Genomic DNA, 22,875 nt, shown 5'->3' on the forward strand with positions numbered 1-22,875 from the left:
AAATCATCGAACTACGCTTTAAACGCGTCAATTTTCCACGTTTTCAAGGGAATGTGGAAATTCTCTCCCCTTCTTCAGGCACAACTACGAAAAAGCAGAGTTTCCTCGTTAAATTCATTTAAAAATGTCGTTTTTATGCTTTTCACAGCATTTCGATATTTCAGGACATCATTAGTTGTTTTAATGTGGAAAGAGAAAAAAAGGATGAAGTAAATTTTTATTGCAACCAGCCACTTCAGCACAAAACAGCTTAATAAAATAGTTATGTACATTCCGTTGATTAATATCCTGGAGCAGTTCGAGGAATTGGACAATGATCGCATCCACCTAAATAAGAGGTAATTTAAATTTTTGTTGAATTTAGAAAGAAATCGATTCTGTACTACAGTACTTTGAACGATTGCGCGTCTAGCGGTCCGTGGCGGGGTAAAGAACTTTAAAATGAATGAGTGATAGGATGAATCCGAGTGATACGGTGGCTGATTGCAGCGTTTTTCGTCGCTACTCTCGCCCGGATCGAGCTGTGCAACCCAGTTTTAGTCTCTCAGCTGGTCGAAGAATTTCATCATGTTTCACGATGGACTGCATTTTCAAACAGAAAATGGCGTTTGTGTCTGTGGGGGAGGGGGAAAAAACGATTGTGGTGCGTTATTTTGATTGCCGCGTACTTTCAGTTTCGGGATATTGTGGCGAAGAAGACGGGGGAAGACGCCAAAAATCGGTACTGTGTGAAATCTCTCGTTTTTCAAGGTTCTCTTCTGCCAAAGCAGAAAAAAAAATTGCCAGGAAAAAAATCCCCCGTTTTCGAACAGATATTACTTGGAAAATATTCTAAACTCTCTTAATCTTAAATCTTCTTAATTCAATAACTATAGAAGAATTAGAAAAATGAAAATACTGTTAGAGTTACTACGGATTAGAAAATTCTGCAAAATCGAACTCGATTAACATGTTTGGGACGTGGGTTAGTAGGTGAATCCTAGTGAATTCACTACAATTAGCGCGCATCTTAAAGACCTAATGAGAATTCCTAATTTAATTATAAGTAAATTAAATGTAGGGCGAGTTTTCTCTTTTTTTTTGTACTGAAAAGATTCGTTGTGTAGAATGGATTTTTACCCTCTACCTCATTTTGTAGTTCGTACTGGAACATAAGGCCCTGGTAAAGAAATGAAATGAGGAACTAATTAGCGAAAAAAGTTGAACTATACAACCATATCGCTTATGCGCTCAACACCTACGCACCACCTAAGCAAATATGACCACCTACCCTTAGTTCCGTCCTCTCCTGGTGGACCTGGTTCTCCAGGTGCTCCAGGATTGCCAGGAGTTCCGTCCTGTCCTGGATCTCCCTGTGGTCCAGGTGGCCCTGCTTGTCCGGGATTTCCCGGGCGTCCATCCTCTCCAGGAGGTCCTTGAGGTCCCTGCTCTCCCGGCAGTCCAGGTGGTCCAGGTGGCGAAGGTACAGTGCGTACTTGTCCAGGAGAACCTGGTTTCCCGGGTAAGCCGTCGTTTCCAGGTTCTCCAATAGGTCCTTGTGGTCCAGGCGCTCCAGGAGCTCCTGGTCGACCGTGTGGTCCTTGTTCGCCGGGGGCTCCTGGAGTGCCGGGAGGTCCCTTGGGGCCTGGTTCTCCAGGTGCTCCTGCTGGTCCGGGAGGACATTCGAAGCAGAAGTCCTCTGGTCTCGGAGCAACGTAGTCACTTGGAGCATCTGGTCCAGGTGCTCCTGGCGCTCCAGGTCGCCCATCGTTTCCTGGTGCTCCGTCTTGTCCGGGATTTCCTACAGGTCCTGCTGGCCCCATTCCACACGAACAGCACTGGTATGTCTGTCGCTTCTCACGAGTTTCAGTCTTCGTCTCGGACTCGAGCTGGAATTTTGAACATTCAGCTTACTGGACCTGTTCTTTAAACAGCCTCACTAACTTTGACGTATTCCCCTCTCAACGAAACCGCACGCGTTCGACAGAAGTTGATCTCGTCCTGTAGGCCAGATTGGATGTTTTGCATATACATGCAGAGCATGGGGACGGCGACGATTGCGGTGAGAGTGGCGACAGTTGAAACAGCTACGCCGAAGAAGGCAAACTTCTTTACTTGTTCGGCCTCTAACAGTTTCAACTTGTCATCCATACCTGGAAAAGGAAAAAGCGAAAGTTTGCGCGATTCTTCGTTACAGAATTGCATGACTGGCAAGGTTACAAACAATTTGACGACTGCTGAGATACCGGATTTCTCAGGTATACAGATGAAATTAAATATCCCTCAGTTCGGCTCCTGTTAGGAACGCCATTTTCGGAAGTTTAAAACCACAGTTATTCTAAATTTTGCTATAGGATATATAAGATGTGAAGACAAACTTTTATAGCCGAAAATATAATTAGTAGAGGGAATATGCGAGAAAAAATCGAAGAAATTTGTTCTTTCTTGCAGAATCTCCAGACATTTTTGACGGCCGAGAAGAGCTTTATTCCGTTATACGGGCATCGTCCGCAATTGCGGACCATCATCTGATTTTCCATTTGTATAAACGAGAGGTGTCCATCGTTTTTACTTATGGAATTCAGCTCAGGTTCGGAAAGCAAAAGGTAGTACAACATTAATTTTTTCTTAGGTAAAAATCTAAATGTTTGTGGATTTAGATGCTGGAGTAGTGTGTTCACAAATATAATCGAAATCTTGGTAAAGAAATACCGTTTGTGTAGATCTCTTACAGTAGACGCTTAAAGAAACGAAAATTGAAAAAAAATTTAAGTAATGCATGTTTCAATCAAGTACAACGCATTGGTACAAGTGTCAAAGTACTGATGTATTTTTCTCAACTGTAGATGAAATTGAGGAAGGACCGTCAATAAAAAAAACTTCCCATCGGAAAAATGAAGATAAACGCATGTGCCGAAGTGGATAAATCGATCTAGTTAGATCACGAGAATCAGATCTGCTCGACCCTACATGGAAGTAATCCACGAAATAAAAACGACAGATAGCTTGGAGCGATCCTGGACAGGTGTTGTTGAACAAAATCGGATCGTTGTGAATCGAGTACGGATGTGCGTCTGATACCGAACCATAGGTGATAAAGGCTGGGATGATGATGAGCTGATGATACCTTACGAGCGTGGATTCGATCTTTTATACGGGAGTCAGGGGCGTAACGCTCGGACGTCAGTTTTTGCTGTTCAACGTTTTTGGACGCCTGACCCCGCATCGAATCGACCGTATACGTACATGCGAATGCGCATGGACTGACGGACGCTAGGCCTATTCAGTACGGTACTACAAGGTTTCTTATGTGACGGGAAATTCTAGAAGATTCGCGACTAATTCGTGTTGCAATCCTACAATTATTTTGTATAAGTGTACAGAAAACTGTCACTTAAAGCCGTGCATGAAGCAGGCTATAAATCGCCGATTAAATGCGACGAGAACGATTTGAAATCGAGATTCGGCATTCCAAATGATAGCTTCATTAGAAAAAAAAGTGGCTACGGACTCCACCCGACTCTAATAGAATTCTGAAGAGAAACTCTTTTTGAACTGGAAAATTTTCCTTCGAAAACGATCCTGCTTCAAGCTTTCCCATGGAGTTAATCCTCGTTAGGTCGTCGAAGTTTTTCTCTGACACCTGAAAGTTTTCTTTTTCGTAGAATAACTCATTCCTCAGAAATATTATCCAAATAGAACGACTTCTATTTAAAAGACGACGTTTCAAGGTAGATAGATGGTTAGATGTGGAAAAAATTTGTGAGCAAAATCTTTCCCGAGATTGACGAGATTGAAGCAAATATTTATGGGAATTTTGATGTCTGTACATTTTTTATGCATCACTTCTCCATGATAAAACAACACAACTACAAGGAACGTTCTCTTCTGTGTTGGCTACTTTCTCTTGGCAGAGAACAGTTTTCGCATGTCCCCTCATCAGACTTCTTCGGGAAAAATCCATTAGGTATCAGACGCTAGGAGCACTTGGCTTTGTAGCTCAACGTTTTTGTAAAAAAAGAAATTTGTTGTTTCTATTTGCTTTATCTATGTCAGATCAAAATTAAAGGAAAAGGGAAAACGAGCTGAAATGAGTCACATTATTTTTTTCACTTTTAGAGCATATTTATTGGTTTCGTAGCTATAGCTAATACAGGTTTTTTTATAATCACTAATTAGGAACTCAAAAAGACCCTAACTTTTTTATTAAAGGAATAAAAAGGCAGTTTTTGGTGTGTGAATCTACCATGTATACAACTGACGTAAAAATTTATTTATTTATTTATTTATTTATTCATTCATTCACATTCACGAATGGTGCACCAAGAAGAAAAAACACATCCGTCTAAAAATAGTAGTAAAAATTGCAGTAAATTCATGTTGAACTTCTCTTATGAAATTTTCGAGGTTTTCTCATAGCCAGCCAGTTCCGTGGCTATTGTTCTCCACCAACTAGGCATTGTTCCGGATTGAAGAGTGGGAAAGAACGGAATGATGCACTTTTCATTTCTGTAGATATCGCTGTAGTTTGCGAAATAGTCTTAGGAAATAGAGTTTGGGAACACATGAGAATAAATCCATGAAATGTCGCTTGTAATAACAAATTTTTGAATTCACTGTAATCAAAATGGGGTTAAAGGCGTCACCCCGCGAATCCGAGGTGGTACGGATTTTAGCTGGAGTATTCGTATACGGGATAGTAGATTGTGGAAGGAAGGGTCATTTCGTCCATTTCTTCCTAATTGCTGTTAAAAAAAAACGTCCCGCAAGATACGGCTCGTGCACAAGGCTGGCGCGCTCCAATCGAACTCGTTGGAGAAAATAGCGCGCCGGATCGCTTGAAGCCGTATCGTATCGAAAATGAAAAAATAAAGTTTTACAAACTAGCTAACAATACTTAAATTCAATTTTGGTCATGATTTAATTCCTTCGAGATTTGAATCACAACGCGAGCGTTGGTGGAGGCGTTGTTCAGTTGTTGTCTGTCGATTAATCCAGCGATTTATTTAGCAGAAAGTGGTAGTGTTCAAGTGAATATTATAGCTGGGCACAAAGAAGTGAACCAGGCCTTATGGGGAGACGCCACCATGGAGACGACGAAGTTAAACCACTTCCGGGTGAAATCACTAGTACTGCGGTGGTACATACATAATTATATCTGGATATTGATACAAAAGGAGCCGTGTCAATCTTGATCAGGGGACATCTCCTCGGGTTCTTTTGTGAAATCGTATTCTGAAGCTGAGAAGAACTGCATGGTGGTCAGAGTCAAAAGCGACGTTCCAAACAGCTCTAGATTTCCAAATATTCGCGTGGGGAATGCTCCTCATTAGAACGTAGGCGGACCGGAGTTTGAGAGTTTCCATCTTTCGCTTGCTCTGCCCTTCAGGCGTCAAATGGGTTTATCTTTGCCACGTATGCTGATGGCGGCAACCATTCCTCTTGAATGTCGAAGCGATGGCGAAACCCTTCCATTCACATAAGTCAACCAGGCGGTTACCGTTATTCGACGTGCGCTCTGCTGGTTAATATTATTTCCCTAGCACATCAGACTGTTGTTCAAGACCCATACCCATCTTCGCGTCGATTCCGAAAATGATCGCCTGCTAGCTGGGTAACCTAGACATCAACACGTCAACTTCATCATAGAAACCGACCTTGTTGTTCTTCTTTCAACTTCAGGTAGGTAGGACACTTACGACCCGAAGTTTGCATACTGTGTTATTTCGCTAACATACATAGACGCATCTTGACGGCGTTGAGGTTCCTCAACGAGGTTCTTGTAGTCGTTCCTCATAGCCACCGCACATCCTCGTTCCCTTTCTCCCTCTTCATTAGCATCGCCACAGTACATTAGCATCGCCACAGTGGTGTAATCTCCGACACTGATGGCGGGTGGATTTGTGATGCGTGTTTCTTGCAGTATAGCAACTGTACACAGGGATATTCCATAATCTTAGACGTGCCGGCTTGCTGGACTTCGCTCGACAATGTACGAGTGTTCAGCGTGACGAAACAGGACAGTTATTGCAAAAGACTTCTCGCTCCCTCCAGGCAGATTACCTTTCGGGTTGTAAGCCTTAGCAATGTACTGGACGGTAGCACATTTTTCGCAATATATGAGAATCTTGCCCCATATAGCTGTGCAGGCTGTGTAGCTCGTACGTGTCAGCGCGTACACATGAAAGCCTGATTGCGTTTAGTGAAAACAGAGTCCCCACGTGCAGGTGGCAATGATTGACTTGTACACGCGGGCCTAATCCTAACTTAAAAAGGTCAAGCACTTGGACGAAGCATGAAATCTTTTGTAACAACTTTCCGTTTCGTTCCTCTGACTTTAGGGTATTCGAGTCCCTCGGTGTCGACAGACAGTTCACACGAAACGTCAAGTCTTATAGTCTAGAGAACAGTGACAAAAGAATGTCTTCTATATAAACCCTTGCCGATGACGTAGATGAGAAGGTTAAAAGCAGCGTATCACAAATTTGACGTGTTGCGGAACCGGCACACAGCGAAAGCGAAGAAAATTGTCGTAAAAAAAACGGCGGCTTCCACGTCGTTTTTTTACGAGGGTTTTGGTTGTTATTCGCTACCGTTGTGCACGTGTTGTGCTGCAAACGAGCGTCATTTGGTACGAAGGCCAAAGCCACCAACTTCCGAGAAATTAGAGGTCCTAACAACAAACACTATTATAAAGAATATTGATCTTGATCTTCATATTTCACCTCTTAGTGGTTCTTCTCGGGAAATCTGCGGCCCTGATCAATACTGATCTGTACGCTTGCACTTGCAAGGATTCATATATTTGCTATTCTGAAATTAACGTACGTTTCGTTTGGGAGACAAGCGTTCCTCACCATAGCACAAACATAAACAAGCTACGGCTTATATACGAAGTCGCCGAGCTGTTAACCGAGGTTTTTGTGTTCGTTAATCACCTCCTTAAACTGCCCTATAATAGTTGTGACAGTACAGATGTTTCATAAAGGCATCACTCCACGAATCTGGGATGGTGCGGGTTTCAGGTGGGTTATGCCTACACGGAGTCGTGGATTATGCAGAGAAGGGTGATTCCGTCTATTTCTTCCTAATTGCCGTAAAAACGTGCCTGAAGATACGACTTCGAGCGTTCCATGTTCTACAAGGAATTCGACCAGAGCGCGCCGGCCTTGTGCATGCGCTGCATCTTCCGGAAATCCATACCACCTCAGGTTCGTGAGGTGATGTCTTTAAGAGCATCCAACTAATTTTGAATCGAGACAACAAAAATAATGAAAGACGAACGGATCGTTTGCGTTTTCGCAGCGCATAAAAACACTGACTTTGGACATCGGCTACCGGCTACCTCCACAAGTCATTCATTGTATGGCTGAACGCTCGCTCATAAACCTCGAATGAAGTCGGAGTTGATAGGGGAATCCCCATAGGGATTGATCAACTCCGTGCACTTTATCCTTTATCCTTTATTTACTTGTATTCCTAACTAACTATCTGCCCATTTGAATCTGAAGTTAATTTTTTTGTCGCATTTCTTTTCGATCAGAGAGAATTTCAGGTGATTTGCGATGCTATGAGAATGATTGACGACAACATATCAATGCGAATCAAATCGCGAATAATCATTCCATAAAAATGGAGTTATTAAAAATTTGAAATGTTCCAGAAGAAGAGTTAGAAACTTTCATTCTCTGGTTAAACATTCTCATGTCCTAGATTGGTTATAAATTTGCAACAAAAAAAAGCTATGACTCCCAGGGGTAATTTAACGTTAAAAGTGAGAAGTTTTTTCACCTATCACTTCACGTTGTTGAAGTGAATTTCAATTCTTGATCATCAAAAGGAACTAATTTTGCTATCACATAAGCATCTTTTTGCATTCGAACATCTTCTGATCTTCGAATTCAAAAAGTACTGAAATGATGCTACCTTAATATGCTCTCGATCAGATCTCTCTTGTCATCTGATGATTCTTCACTGTATTTTTTATTTGAAATTTAAAGAATGTGAAACGATGTTTTGAGAAAAAAGCTTCATTAGGCACAATATTACCCGAGCAAACGTATTTTTATATCTCAGGGTGCCGACCTACATCGTTTACATGAACACTTCGGCTGGCCTCGTATTCTCTTGCACGTTCCTTTTTTGCATCTCTAGAAATAATGACAACGTATAAAACGGGTAAAGATGACGTTAAAAATCCAAATATAGATTACTAGAGCAGTGCATGCAGTCATACATCTCTTTCTGGATAATTTCGGTTTAACAAACATCCGAGAGCAAAGTGGGAACACATAGGAGTCAGCTACATTACTGAGTACAGACAATAGTAGGAAAATAATTAGCCAGAGACGCATTTCTTTCTGAAAAGAGGAAATTATTGAAAGATAAAAAATCACAAGCTACAATCATCCCTATCGTGTTGAACTCATCGTTGAAATCATTTACTTATAGAACAATTTCTTTGTCACAGTAATTTGCGGCTCACGTATGAACATAGGAAGGCACTGGAGATAGCCCCGTCACGGAGAAAAACATTAGCTAAGCATAAGAAATGTACTAGCGATGAGTGGAAGCCTATGTGCAGGACCCACACATTGTATTTTCTCGTTCTGTTCAGTATTCCATAGCGATGAGATTCTTCTAAGTGATTCTAGTCAACGCGATGATTTTCATTACGAGGAAACGCGACGATAGCAAGCTACGCGTCGCGGTCTTCGACGGATTTGCTAGGGTTAAATAAGCCGCAACATCCCATATATTCTGACATATCGCCTTCATCGAAGGGAAATGCAAAGAAATAAACAAACTAAAAGGATTCTATAATATCTGAGGCTGAACTTTGAAGGGAAATACTGCTATCAAACTCAGAAAAATTAAAAATTCGTAGACGTTTATTTTCCCCTCACTCAAATTTTTCAGAACATTCTACATCAAATCTAGATTTTTCTAATTTTGTGGTGCCTGATCCAACAATCACTAAATCACAGATGATTGAGGCAAACTATCCAAGGTCGTGAAGGCAGTACCACATGTACGGTACATGTGAAGGGAATTTGCGATAAAAGCGGTGATTAAGTTTATCATCTTCAAAAAATAGACTGTTAGGATAATCGTCTCCTCCATAAAGAGCTTACGTTAGAATTGAGTCATTTAGGAATCTTGGAAAACAAACAAGACGAATAAGTGATAGTGAAGTTTTGTAGCGCTGTCCAGCTGCTGTTTGTCGCCAACGAGTTTAGAGAATTGTGTCGAATATCCGGAAAAGTCGAGTAAGCCGCCACCAAACAAAGGCAATTTTTTGTAGATCTTAATGATGATTTACGTTCTTTTTTAATCCCGATAAGCAGCTTTCTGAGAAGTGGAATTGCTTGAATGTGAGGTTATGTAGCTTTTCTTTCAAATTCCTGACAATCATGGATATGAAGTCCATCGTCATTTTTTGAAAAATTCCTAAACAATTAAGGTCTTCTCTAGTTCAAAAGTAACGCAAAAGAGGAACTACCACTAGACGAACTGTTTCAATTTATCATAGAAGCTCTGGAAAGATGAGTATGGAAAAAAATACATAGTAGCAGTGTCCATAAACACCTTTTGATGTTTGATACTAGAGATGTGGATTCAGGAAAATTTACAGACATCAGGTGAATGAAGGAGGATTTGTTGATGCACGTCCACAGAGTCAATGTAGGTGCAGGGAAGGTTTATAGTCAGAAGTCTACGTGAAAAAGAAAGGTGAATGGTGCACGTGAAAGATACGCTAGAAAAAGATCATATCAAGATGAGGCAAGTGAAATAAACCCAGTGAGTCCTTCTATGCTGCCTCCCTTGCAGACGAAAAATTATGCATCCTATGTTATATATTTGAAATTGTGGACATGAAAATCGCTCCACTTCCTACGTGGATGCTGAATGCTTCTTCGTTCTCGATAGCATAATCTTCTCCTAACATTCATTCAGTATTCCAGCGGTTTCTCGATGTTCCGCCTTTTTGCGGGCACATCTAACGGTACATTTTGAATGTTCCTTATAACTTTATCAATAAGAATCAAGCATGTAAACCATAACTCTTTCGCTGTTGGTCTATTGCAGAGCAATTACGTACAATTTAATAAGCTATGCAGACCCAAGAAAGGGATATAGGTCAGAATCTATGGACACTGTTGTGGTGTTTTGAGATCAAAGTCTGAGACCGTTTTCATGGCGAGTCGTGCACGTGTCGCCTTGGATCGGAATCAAAGACGTCAACATCCTTGGATCTGGGATTGACACAGAAGGTGACGATCAGAGAAAGTTCGAGTAAAACCTTGAAGGTCCTTGCGGTACTTCTTTTCGACTTTTCTTTCTTCTTGTTGCTTCCATAATCCTCTTCTTCCTGCATTTCGAAAAATGTTTCCGCAAAGCTTCCTGGAGCTAGCTTTGCTACCAACCGCTCAATGTACGATTTGCTCGGATCAAGCCTCAGTGTCTTTCTTCTTTCCAGAAGCTCATTGATGGTTTTCAAGATCTAATCCAAGTTTTTCGTGCAGAAAGTCTTCCGATATGCAGTCGTCGAACACGACTTCTTTCTTTCTTCGTCGCAAAAAAAACAAGCGTCCATCTCCCGGGCGACTCAAATTTTCACACGAAGGAGATTGTGATCAACTTCACTGCAAAATGATGATACTGCTGAGACTTCACGTAGACACAACTTCTGGTTAGTGAGTGTGTGGTTGATCTCCGCGAGAGTTGTACTATTGGGTGGTCCCCTTGTTTACTAAAGGGAATCATTCTTCATGAAAAAGAAATTTCCATGAAAGATGCGAGTGGGTGATAGCCCGGAAAAATGACTACCGCTATCATTTCGATCCCATAGTCTAAATCTTCTGATTCTGTTTTTTTTCTCTTTTGGGTTTCCCTAGCTTTGCGTTAAAGTCTCCGACAAGAATATTGTAGAAGGACTTCACATTGTGGATCACTCCTTCCAGCTTCCCATAAAGGGCGTCTAATTCCTGATTCATCAACTACTTATGGTGGTGAGTAGCAGTCGACGATGCCAATTTTTTTTGGCGCAGAAGGCGGAGGCCTGACAGGGGTGACAGGGTCTCCTGAGAATCGACAGAATGAACGAGAGTTGGGTGCTCAACAAAGCCAACCAAGCGTACATTTAGCAACACAACCTCTTCTGTGGGAATGATGAGTGTGCCGTCATTCTTTTGTCGTACGTCGCTCCTTCTGCAGTCACGTAGAATCTGATGCGCCGTGCATCCCCGAAAAAGGATGCACGGCAACATCCGTAAGCACTGTTCTAGCGTATCAAGAACAAAGTCTGAGACCATCCTTGCGGCGAGTTGAGGCGAGCACGTGTCGCCTTGGATCAGAATCAAAGACGTCCTAAGCAACCTGAGATTTGATGCTCTCACCGGTCAATCTACCGTCCCACATCTGAGAAGGAAGGGTCCAATCTGCAGAGTATTGAGGAAAAGTGTATGCTGGAAGTAGACTTTTCCTCATACTAAGCCTTCTATGGCAGTCGGTCCTGGAGTAAGAAGCTACCTTGCAAAATTTTGCTAAAAGGGTGGTGAATCTTAGCAGTGCTTCACCCTTAGCTGGCCTTCCAACTTCGAGAACATAGAATACCGAAGGTGTGGAGATCCTGCAAGAGGATATACCTGTGCTGTTCATTGCAGTACAACGCTAAGAGTCATCTGCACGCCACCATTAGGCGACAAGCCGTTTATGGAGAATACTGTACGACAACGATTAACTAATAGCTTTAGCACTGTGACATTGTCCGTTTTTTCGTTTATAAGATAATTTCCTGAACAGTTCGCTGTCAGCTTGTTCAAAACATGAATTCATTCAACTACTCAATGATCCATGAAACAATGCTAGACAACAGACACTCTTTACTGCTGATAATTTGACCAACTAACTATTTATGCTGTGAACGTATTGTGTTCCCTAGCAGTCAATAGTGTAACTCAGTACCTTGTTTTGAGCCACATAGGGCCACTTAACCGCAGAATATTTATTAGCAATGAATTTTTTTCTTTTGATGTTTTTTCTCATCAGGATTGGTCGCATAACTTTATGGAACCAGGACCATGATCACAGCAAACAAATTATCTCACTGATTCTTCAGTGCATGATCTTTTTTATTTCTAAATTCATAGAACAAGCAATGAATTCTGGGAGAAGTTTTATCATGCACAGAATCATACAAGGAAGCTTCAAATTGCGCAAATTCCAAAAATTTTGAATTTTTTTAGAGAAGGGAAGGTCTTCGGACGCTTCAGGGTGGTTTGCATCCTTTACATCCACACTTCGGCCGACCTCGTTGTCGCATGCACCGGCCAGTTGTGCACCCCTGGAAGTGATGACAATATCATATGGCGATAAAATATGATATCAGAACATCAAATATAGATTACTAAGGCATTGCATGCAGAAAAACATCTCCTTCTAGATTGCGTCGGTTTAACAAACATCCTGGAGCAAAGTGGGAACACATAGGAGTCGGCTACTTCAGCAAGAGTAAAAAAGAGCAACAGAAGAATCACCCAACGACGCATATCTTCTGAAAAGAGGAAATCATTGAGTGATTGAAAATTAAGGACTGCAGTGGTCCCTAACTCATCTCAGTCACTACATTGTGAAACTGTTCCCTTGTCTTAGTTAGGTGGGCGGACACCTTAACACACTATATTCCTGGTATTAGGGGAAACATGGACGCCAAAAAGCTCTGGAGAACCTCAGCATATCAAATCAGTGTACGAGTGATGAGTGGAGGCCTATATATGTGAAGGGCCCACACTATGTCTTCTCGTTCTGTTCAGCATTCCATTGCGGGATATGAGATTCTCCTCAGTGATTCGAGTCAGAGCAGTGATTGGCATTACAAGGAGACATGTGATAGCAAGTTAAGTGTCATCTGCTTCGAGGCATTTGCTAGAGCTAAATAAACCACAACATCCGTATATTTTATATTATATTTTTACATATCGCGTTCATCAAAATAAATGTAAATAAATCAGCAAACTGAAGGGATCTATAATATTTCCGGCCAAACTTTGAAGGGAAATACTGCTGTGAAAACCAGAAAAATTGAAAATTTGTAGAATTCTTGTTTACTCTACCATAAATTTTCCAAAGCGCATTCTACATTCTCAAATTTAGACTTCGTGCGATCTGAACCAACAATCACCGAATCACTGATGATTTTGGCAAACTACCCAATATCGTGGAGACAGTACCACATGTACAGTACATGTAAAGGGAATTTGCGATAAAAGCGGTGATTAAGTTTATCACCTTCAAAAATTTGACTGTTGGGATAATCATCTGGTCCATAAAGAGCTTACGTTAAAATTGAGTCATTCAGTAATCTTGAAAGATAAAGCGTTACTAGTTTATTTCAATTTCAGTTCCATTCCCCTGCAGAAAAGAAGAAGTGACATAGTTTTAAATTGGTTTTCTTGAGCTGTAGCCAAGATTGGTATTGATCGTCTTCATCAAACAACGACTAACGTTTAGGCGTTATCGCCTTCGTCAGAGCCTGGAATATTCAAAGCCATTAGTGATTTATCCTCTCAAGCGCCTCATCACCCTACAGAAAGCATCCAAACGGTAAACAAACTCAAACAGCAACACATTGGCTAGTACTTACCTCGTTAGCTAGACTTGATGACGCAACAGACCACCACGTACCACAACTCCGAGTCACAAGGGTTTTATATAGGGACCTCACGGCCCGCCCCGTGGATCAAAACCCGCATAGGTCTTGATATGGGGATAACTCGCTTGTGATAGCAATGCACTCTTTTGGACTTTTGGCGGTTATCCAAAAGGCCTCTAGTGTTCTGCCTGCTGTGATCTCGAACTCGAGGATAATATACGAACTTCTACCTCTACTTCGGAGTTTGGATGACATATTCTACGGTGTGCTCCAAGTGGGGTGAATATTTTAGATTTTGCGAGTCCATCTAGATGCTCTTTGACCCTAATACACAGTGGACGTCCAGTTTCCCCTATAGAATCGTCACTGCACAACCTGTACGTAACACGATACGCTACTCCTCATACCATGCAATCACCCTCTCTGCTATACAGGCAAACCACGCAGCTGGGAGTTGTGCAGAGTCGATCGTACACATGATTACGTACCAGCTGACTCTTGAGGTTCGCTGGATTTCCACAACCCTCACGTCATTCTGTACACCCGCTTTTCGTAGACAGCCCCGTGCCGCTCTGCTCATATCATCAGGTATATAAGGTTTAAAGAAAGGGGTCGTTTCTGGGCCATCACTACGCTGGATCTTCGAGAGGGATGTCGTGCTTCTCGGGTAGCATCATCTCCAGTTGGGTACCCATTGGATATTGCTACTTCATGGGCCAGATTAACAGACCGTGTTTTTTCTTGGCGTTTCAACATGCCGAGATTCAAAGACAGTCGATTATGGGCAATATTCGAAGAAGTGACTATTTTGTAGCGCTGTCCAGTTGGTTGTCAACGAGTTTAGAGAATTGTGTCGAATATCCAGAAAAGTCGAGTAAGCCGCCACCAAACAAAGGCAATTTTTTGTAGATCTTAATGATGATTTACGTTCTTTTTTAATCCCGATAAGCAGCTTTCTGAGAAGTGGAATTGCTTGAATGTGAGGTTATGTAACTTTTCTTTCAAATTCCTGACAATCATGGATATGTAGTCCATCGTATATCTTTGAGAAATCCCAAAACAATTAAGGTCTTTCCTAGTTCAAAAGTAACGCAAAAGAGGAACTACCACTAGACGAACTGTTTTAATTCATCATAGAAGTTCTGGAAAGATGAGTACAGAAAAAAATACATAGCAGCAGTGTTCATAAACGCCTTTTGATGCTTGATACTGGAGATGTGGATTCAGAAAAATCTACCGACATCAGTTGAATGAACAAGGATTTGTTGATGCACGTCTACAGAGCAAATGTAGGCGCAGAAATGTTTATAGTCAGAAGTTTACATGAAATCATGCGCTAGAAGAATATCTTAAGATAAAACAACTGAAATAAACGTAGAAAGTCCTTTCATGTTGCTATACTTGTAAACGCAAAATTATGCTTTTTATGTTTCATATCCAAAATTATGCACATAGAAATTGCTCCCATTCCTACATGTACGCTAAATGTTTCTTAGTATTCAAAGTCATAATGTTTCGCTAACATTATTTCAGTATTCCAGAAGTCTTTCTTGGTGGTAAGCAGCTTAGAACAGCCACATCTAACGGTACATTCCGAGTTGTCTCTATCGCTTTATCAATAACGATCAATCGTGTAAACTGGGGACGTTGCTCAGCGAGAGAACATTATAATACCAGAGAAGTGAGGTAAGTAGCATGGTATAGATTTATCCTAACACTATCAACCACGCACTTTAAAGGCAGCATACCACGAATCTGAAGTGGTGCGGATTTCAGGTGGAGTATTTGTGCACGGGATAGTAGATTATGGAGAGGGTTGTGATTCCACCCATTTCTTCGTAATTGCCGTAAAAAACGGCCCGGAAAATGCGCGCGTGCACAAGATTCCTATCGAACTCGTTGTAGAAAATAGTGCGCCGGAACGCTCGAAGCCGTATCTTCCGGGCCGTTTTCTACGTCAATTAGAAAGAAATGAATGGAATCACCTCTTTGCCCATAATCTATGATCCCGTATACGAATACTCGGCCAGAAATCCGTACCACTCCAGATTCGTCGGGTGATGCCTTTAATGGAACTGTGTAAATGCACCGGGTATCACATAAATCGGTGCGGTTTTGGTGCAGTCGGTTAGAGGTTTGACAGCGGTTGAACTGTCCATGGTTCAACACTCCCGTAGTGCCGGTAAAATCTTTCATCACATTGAGGTCGTGAAATTGGTAATGGTTTATGCTTGGGTGGATAAGGACACTGACTTGGCACATCGGTTCGACCCCGCGAATGATTGGATATGCCGCCGGAACGCGTTCATAAATTCTCAACGATTCTGAAATTGAGTTCTTTTTCATTCGTAAAGCGTGGATTCCACAATTATACTTTATTATGGGAACTTTACCTTCAATAATGCGAATACCAACTGAACTGAGCTAATTTTTTCCTAAAGCATTTTATTCCAATCATTGTAGGTACTGTAGCACTAAGTCCGTCTCCCCGTCTCCTGAATATTTTGTCAAATGAGAAATTTTCTGATTTCCAAGCGCAAAATCTTCGTCATTCCATTTTTTGAAAGAGAATTTCATCCAGTTGTTTTTTCTTTTTTTTTCATATCTACTGACGTTCAGTATTCCCTTCTCCTAAAAAGAAAAGCTTTTTTTTCAGGAGAAGGGAATACTGAACGTCAGTAGATGTGATTTTTTACGATTTTAGGAAGTGAGCGACTCTGTTACAATGAATTTAAGACGTGACATGTTCGTTTAATGTAAGAAAGTTCCAGAAACCCTTGACACCGAAAGAGATACGCTTCAAAGCATAAGTATGTACGTAATTACCGACGGACTGCTAATGGTGTCCGGTCCGTTTTCCAGTTACTAGTGGTAGAAGTAGTAGTTCACTTTCTACCACTACTCTGCAAACGATCACAACTAACCCTAATTCTATTGCAAAACTCACCAGTCGAGGCAGTATTTTATATGGGAACAACTTGAAATCATCCAATCATCTTCCAAGAAAAAAAAAATGGTGCGGAATGCAACCGATTTTATTAAGGAATCCTATTTATTCCGTTAAAAGGATTGCAGAATGCAAAATAATTGCTGGTTGTTCTGAAAAAAAAAAACAAAACGTCAATAGATGTGATTTTAAACTACACCAATGGACTTTAAATAGACGACCCGAATTAAATACCATAGTCAAGAATAGCATACGCACGCATGCACACACACACACACCAAGAGATTACGGTGGCGAGCACACCTATTCATTCCCTAAGGGGGATTTTCTCGCTGTTACCTCGTGCGTAACAACAAAAATTCCACATGTGCTTCCATTAAGTGACTTACTCACTCTTCTTTGAGATTCACAGAGTACACATTTCCACCCGACGTTCTTTTTTTTTCCTGGAACATCTGTAATGCGTTTGCTTTAATGTTCGTTATTACAACATGATGTGAGTGGTGCATGTTTTTTTTTCTCTCGCTCTCACTCTCGTTTTATTTTCTTCCGCTTTCTTTATGGTTTATTTCCTCTAATAATAACACTACGTATCTTATGTCAGAAAAATTTGTTGACCCACGAAAAAGCGAATTGAAATGCATAACTCCTATTTTTCTTCCTCTGATCAATCGATAGCAAATTTTCAGGATGAGATCCAATCACATACATACACATGCATACCCGAATCGAAAAAACAATAGTAATGAATCTTTCGCCAAAACGACGACCAAATCATTGCACTTCCGTTGACGCCACAGCCACATTATAGCCTTTTACACAGTCGGGAGGTAACGAACTGGAATTGATTATCCACGACGTAACATCGTCACACCATCATCATCGCAAATGTATTGAGGATCGTTTTTATTCCTCAGCAACGTTTTCTTCGTCACCAAAAACTCACCTCACGTTTTATTTGATTTTCTATGATTAAACAAAGATGAATAGCTGTATCATTCCGACGGAAACTTTGTTTTGCATCGATTTTTCGTTCCACCTCAAGATTCCGGATTCCGAAGAAACTGTATGGATTATTACAGTTGTGTGTGGTTTGTGTATGGAAAATTTTTTGGTACAGCTGAAGCATGGAAGTTCGCAGATGTCCTCAAGAATTTTTCAGTGACGAATTGAGGATGGTGGAACTCAAAAGAAGGATCGTAGCTCACAACATTGACAGTTACATCATTACTGTCATGATCGACCGGTAGAAGACCGGTTTTCACAACGAACTATGCTCTTGTCCTCATTGACTGCGCATCATTTTGCATACGATCGGAATCGGAAATGTTATTTTCGACTAAGGTTACGATGATTTTATACAATATTTCCCGAACATTTTCTTTTTTCCAAAAAAAGAATAAATGATTTCTTAAGCTGAACGATACGACGATATCGAAAGAATAGAATGAAAGTTGCGCTCAACAACAGTTTTAGGGACGACAAATTGTTGTCCAACAACTTTTTTTTCCCTCAAAGAATTGCTTCACAAAACTGGTTACCATTGGAGAGAAATGCTTCAGGTGAAATGAGAAATCATTTCAGATTATAGTTGCTTTTCATTCCATAGTTTCTTGGGGCACAAGCTAATTCCAAAACATTCTTTACAATCGAGATGGTGTCAATATAAGATCTCGAATGGAAAATTACGATTCAGTCACACAGTTCCGAGGGGAAAAAAGCAAGTAGAAAACAAATATATCGTTCTATAAATTGAATTAAACTAAGTTAGGTAGGATGAGGACTACTTGCAGCAGTGATTTGTTCAAAATTTTTCACATTCCATCGCGATCAGAAGCGAATACGATTGGAGAACAGACGTGTTCGGCTGACAAGACAAAATTATTTCCTGACGATGATGACGGTGTAATTTGTGTTCGAGTACATATTTGCAAAACACAACTCATTCGAATGAAATCGACTTTTTATTCGCTCTATTTTTATTCGGAATGAAGTACTGTAGCCAGATTCAAATTTGCATTGATACATCATGCTACTCAATACTCTTGAATAGAAAACATGATTTGCATGCAAAAATTTATTCAAATAGAATCATAAACATATCAAGCAAATCGATGTTGAATAGTTTACGCCTCTATATCTGAAATCCGTGAAGTACTTCAAACAATTTAGAATACTAAAATTTTGCCCAAAACAAGTTACGAAAGAGATCGATCCCGACGACTTGCGCTTTTAGGGCGTGCTGGACAGGATCTACACGGCAAACTACCCAATTTCTAAACATCGTGTTTGTTTTATGCCCGCTATTTAAAACTATACATTGTCCGGCAAGCCAGACTAACGATGGCAGTAATGAGCATGTCTGTCCGTCTTTTAATATCCGGGAGCGGTACGAGGTGGTGGGCAGTGGTCGCAGCTTCCTCCAGTTCCAGGAGCTCCGGGTGCGCCAGGTTGTCCAGGTGCTCCTGGGTTTCCTGGGGGTCCGTCCATACCTGGGTCTCCTGGTGGTCCTGGTGGTCCAGCAGCAGCGGCTCCAGCCATTCCAGGTGCTCCTGGTGGTCCGGGTGGTCCGGGTGGTCCTGGTGGTCCGGCAGGTCCAGGAGTGCCGGGAACTTCCGTGATCTGTCCAGGGGCGCCTGCCATTCCTGGTGCTCCAGGTTGTCCATCCATTCCAGGTGGGCCCATTGGTCCAGGTGGTCCAGGTGGGCCAGGCAGTGCCGCGCCGCCATCGGCTCCAGGTGCGCCTGGGTTTCCAGGTGGGCCAGGGGGTCCAGGTCTTCCGGGTGGTCCTGCTGGGGCGGGTGGGCAGTCGAAGCAGAAGTCACCTGGGGTAGGTACTGCTTCGGGTGCGGCGTCGTTTCCTGGTGCACCATCCATTCCTGGGGCTCCATCCTGTCCTGGGTTTCCATCGGCTCCAGGAGCTCCTGGTGGTCCAGCTGCACCAATTCCACATGAGCAGCAGGTCTGTGCACCACCACCAACAACTCCGCTGTCGTAGCCTCCATAACCGCCACCACCGCCACCGTATCCGCCGTCGTAACTGGAGGCTCCGTGGGCAACTGCTCGACGGTGCGTAATGCGGCCCGTGACTCCGTTTCCACGGTGTTGTGTTGATCTCTTGATACGTCCGCTTACTCCTTTAAGATGTTCGAACTGAAATAGGGGTTTTCAGTGTGCTGTCTGATCGGTCATAAAGATATATGATCATGAATTTTTTTCCTCCAATATTTGCCGCTAGAAAATTCGTCAAAAAAATCTCTTCAAGCGCTGGAGTACATGAAACTGGTCTTCTTTAGCTGCTGCTTAGTGCGTTGCGACATGAAGCGGCACTTTAGATGTAAGAAGACGACAAGTGCGAGAGGCTCTAGTATCCTCTTATTCATATTTAGACCAGAAACGGTAGAAGGATGTTTGAACGGTGAACGACAGCTAAGTGGAAGGATTGAAGAGTTGCGGCTTTGTAGAGCCCGGAAGAGGACTTCACTATGCGTTAACCAGTTCTTTAAACTACTTCACTTACTGGATGTATTTATGCGAACGAGATAAAGAATTTAAGGCACTAGTGAAGGTTTTTGAGGTGGTTTCCAATGAATCAGCTTATTTTAATTATCAAAAGTGCAGGATTTCGCCGAAAAGTATTTCCTGAGGATTTTAAATTTTTGGAATTAATTGACGGTTTAAAACTCACTCGGCCATACTCATCCCAGAGCCCGTCGGTGCGGTGTCGGCAGAAATCAACCTGAAAACGGGGGAAATTCCAGATGAGAGATCTTCGAGTGTGACACTCTATTCGAAATCAAAGATAGGTGTGCCTGGCTAACCTCAGTTTGGAGGGACGACTGCACATGTTGCATGTAATTGTACAACATTGGTACAGCGATGATGGCCGTCAATGTTGCCACCGTTGAGATCGCAATCCCTACGAGAAAAATTTTGTAAAATATACAAAATAACTCCTAACGGTGACGTAAATCGTACTGATTCAACTCAACGATCACTTACCGAAGAATGCGAGTTTTCGGAGGGATTCGACCTCATAGGCCACCACCTTGGGGTCGTCCGACGACATCTGAAACACAACGATGAAGATTCAAGGTGAATCGACGATGATGTTATGGAGACAACGATATCAACGTGGTACGAGAGAAACTTTTCATTAACACGCGGCATTCAATCAGTGAGAACGTTTCAACGTGTGATAAGTTTTACAATGTGAAACCGATGATAGGGGTTTTTTTTTCACTTTATACGTAGGAATCGCAGAGGAGCGATTGCGTAGCGGACGGGGAAGCGTAGAAGCGTTACAAGGCCTTACCGCTGCTTACCGCCACCGAAACAGCGACAAGCGTATTGCGTTCGATTTGTCGTTAGGTCGACGGAAAGAGTTTATAAGATGTGGGTGGAGCGTCTTCGTTTGTGTCTTATCACCTTTTGCTATTGTACAACTGGTTCTCCAGAAGTCAAAAGAAAGATGTATGGTTTGATTTGCAAACGCGGGGGGAGAAATTGGTGCATAACGCATCACGCATCACGGTAATCGCATTCGCAAAACATTCGAAAGAAAGTTGCAACCAGAAAAAGTTCGGATGAATGTGATGAAATTCTTGTATGGAATTCCAATATTTTCTATGACGTTTCTAGAGCCCGTTTTCAGATGTTGTTCGACTAGTTAATTTTTCGCAGGGGGAAAAAAGAAAAGATGGGGCAGATGGGAAATGAACTGTCCATCATCTCTTTGAATTATCGACCGCCTATATAATATTATGAGTCATCAAAAATGTTAGATGTTCCTAGAAAATGTAGCGGAGGAACAAGAAACGCATTTTGTAACGAATCAAAAAAAGCTTCCCTATTTCTTTCCCTAAATAAAATGTAAGGGGAAATTTTGTCACTGGTGAAAACTAGCCAATTAGCCTACTAATGTTTTTGTGTAAAGTCAGGAAAGAGGCCGTGTAGGTCTGCAAAAACTGGTATCATAAGACTTCCGGCCTAAAACCATCCATATATTCGCAATGATATTGTTTTTAGCGAAATATTTGGGTCAACAACGTTAACCACAATGTGCGTAAGCTATTCCTACCAGAATCCAGAATGATAATGAAGGGAAACAAGCAATGATCGTAGGAATAAAGTCAAAAAGAAATTAGATGAACGCCAGATGAACCGGCCAACTGTTTCGTTTTGTGGTGGGAGTTGGGAGCGTTTGTTGGACAGCGATGTCGTTGAGACACCCGGTTTCTATGCGCTGGAGGGTCTACTAAGAAGGTGGATGAGGCGAATAAGTGGGCGTGACCGGGTAGGCATGTAAAGCGCACTAAGCCCTAATGCGCTCTATTGTCGCCATAATGAGATGAACATGAAAAATTCGGTTTCGGATCAAACATTAGGCTACAATTTAGGCGACAACGCCGCCTGAACGATGATAATATAGAGATGGAGCGGAGAGAGTGAGTGAGGGAGTTGAAGTGAAGTGTGAACGGCGGTAGAACCGTGGACCACGCTGAATTGAGCTGTTGTTACCGCTCAAACCTTCAGCTGTTGTGTGGGTGCTGCTTGATCTGGCAACATTACCCGTCTGCTTAAATAGGTAGCTAAATGGGCGGAGCAGCGTCGGACGCCATCGACGCCAGCGGTTTCACCACCCCGTTGAAGTAGCAGGGTGAAGAAGGCAAGAGGGTGCCAGACAGTTCAAGATAGCATCAGCAGCATTGCAGATTGTAAAAGGAAATTCTAGGATAGGTGATTACTGAGACAAACACGAACAATGCTGAACATTCCCGCGTATATTCCAATGTGAAAACGAGGATTTACACACACACACACACATTTTCCATGAATTGTCTGTATGTATTCAACGGCGATAAACGTTGGAGGGGTTTTTTTTCTTACACGGTAGTGTTCACGGATTATGAGCACACACGACGTAATGCCGACCTCTTTCGATTCCAGATCCTTCGACCTCAATATCTTTCCTGACTCAACGTCAGAATCGGTTGCGCGTGAAGCGGTTGAATTGTCGAAATTCCACTTTTTTACATTTCCTTAGATAAATATTCACAGATTTTTGTAGTTTTCTAGGGGAACCCCTTCTCGCTGCGAATATTCAGGTGAGTCTATCGAAATCGTGATAAGTTGAGTAAAGTACCGTATATTCCGGGAGAAAATTTCGATCAAGTTCCCTATCAAAAAAAAACATTATTAACGGTTATAACCTATCAAAATAATCCAAGCACTGGTTTAATAATTGTAAGACCACTTATTATATATTATAATTATTATTTCAAGCACACCGTCA

At 41.9% G+C, this 22,875-nt stretch overlaps 4 protein-coding genes across 5 annotated transcripts; all 4 read right to left on the reverse strand.

The window, feature by feature from the left end:
• Nucleotides 1-280: 280 nt before the first annotated feature.
• Nucleotides 281-2,130, reverse strand: RB195_016821 (uncharacterized protein; the record flags this gene model as incomplete). The annotated part of the gene is made up of 3 exons (XM_013449854.2): nt 281-327; nt 1,271-1,868; nt 1,924-2,130. The coding sequence occupies 3 exons, from the start codon at nt 2,128-2,130 to the stop codon at nt 281-283; spliced, it is 852 nt and encodes a 283-aa protein (XP_013305308.2).
• Nucleotides 2,131-5,674: 3,544 nt separating this feature from the next.
• Nucleotides 5,675-8,333, reverse strand: RB195_016822 (uncharacterized protein; the record flags this gene model as incomplete). Of its 2 annotated transcripts, none has more annotated exons than XM_064183531.1 (3): nt 5,675-5,910; nt 8,069-8,129; nt 8,193-8,333. In XM_064183531.1, 3 exons carry the CDS (start codon nt 8,331-8,333, stop codon nt 5,675-5,677), a joined length of 438 nt encoding a protein of 145 aa, XP_064039412.1. The 2 variants fall into 2 exon arrangements, with proteins under 2 accessions (XP_064039412.1, XP_064039413.1); XM_064183532.1 differs by having other exon boundaries at nt 8,193-8,213.
• A 3,917-nt stretch (nt 8,334-12,250) lies between these two features.
• On the reverse strand, nt 12,251-12,530 carry RB195_016823 (uncharacterized protein; the record flags this gene model as incomplete). The annotated part of the gene is made up of 2 exons (XM_013449853.1): nt 12,251-12,325; nt 12,390-12,530. The coding sequence occupies 2 exons, from the start codon at nt 12,528-12,530 to the stop codon at nt 12,251-12,253; spliced, it is 216 nt and encodes a 71-aa protein (XP_013305307.1).
• Nucleotides 12,531-18,953: 6,423 nt separating this feature from the next.
• RB195_016824 (uncharacterized protein) lies at nt 18,954-20,649 on the reverse strand (the record flags this gene model as incomplete). Its single annotated transcript, XM_013449852.2, has 4 exons — nt 18,954-19,733; nt 20,269-20,319; nt 20,402-20,499; nt 20,583-20,649. The coding sequence occupies 4 exons, from the start codon at nt 20,647-20,649 to the stop codon at nt 18,954-18,956; spliced, it is 996 nt and encodes a 331-aa protein (XP_013305306.1).
• Nucleotides 20,650-22,875: the final 2,226 nt, after the last annotated feature.

This window comes from Necator americanus, chromosome II, assembly GCF_031761385.1.
Source record: "Necator americanus strain Aroian chromosome II, whole genome shotgun sequence".
Lineage (NCBI taxonomy): Eukaryota > Metazoa > Nematoda > Chromadorea > Rhabditida > Ancylostomatidae > Necator > Necator americanus.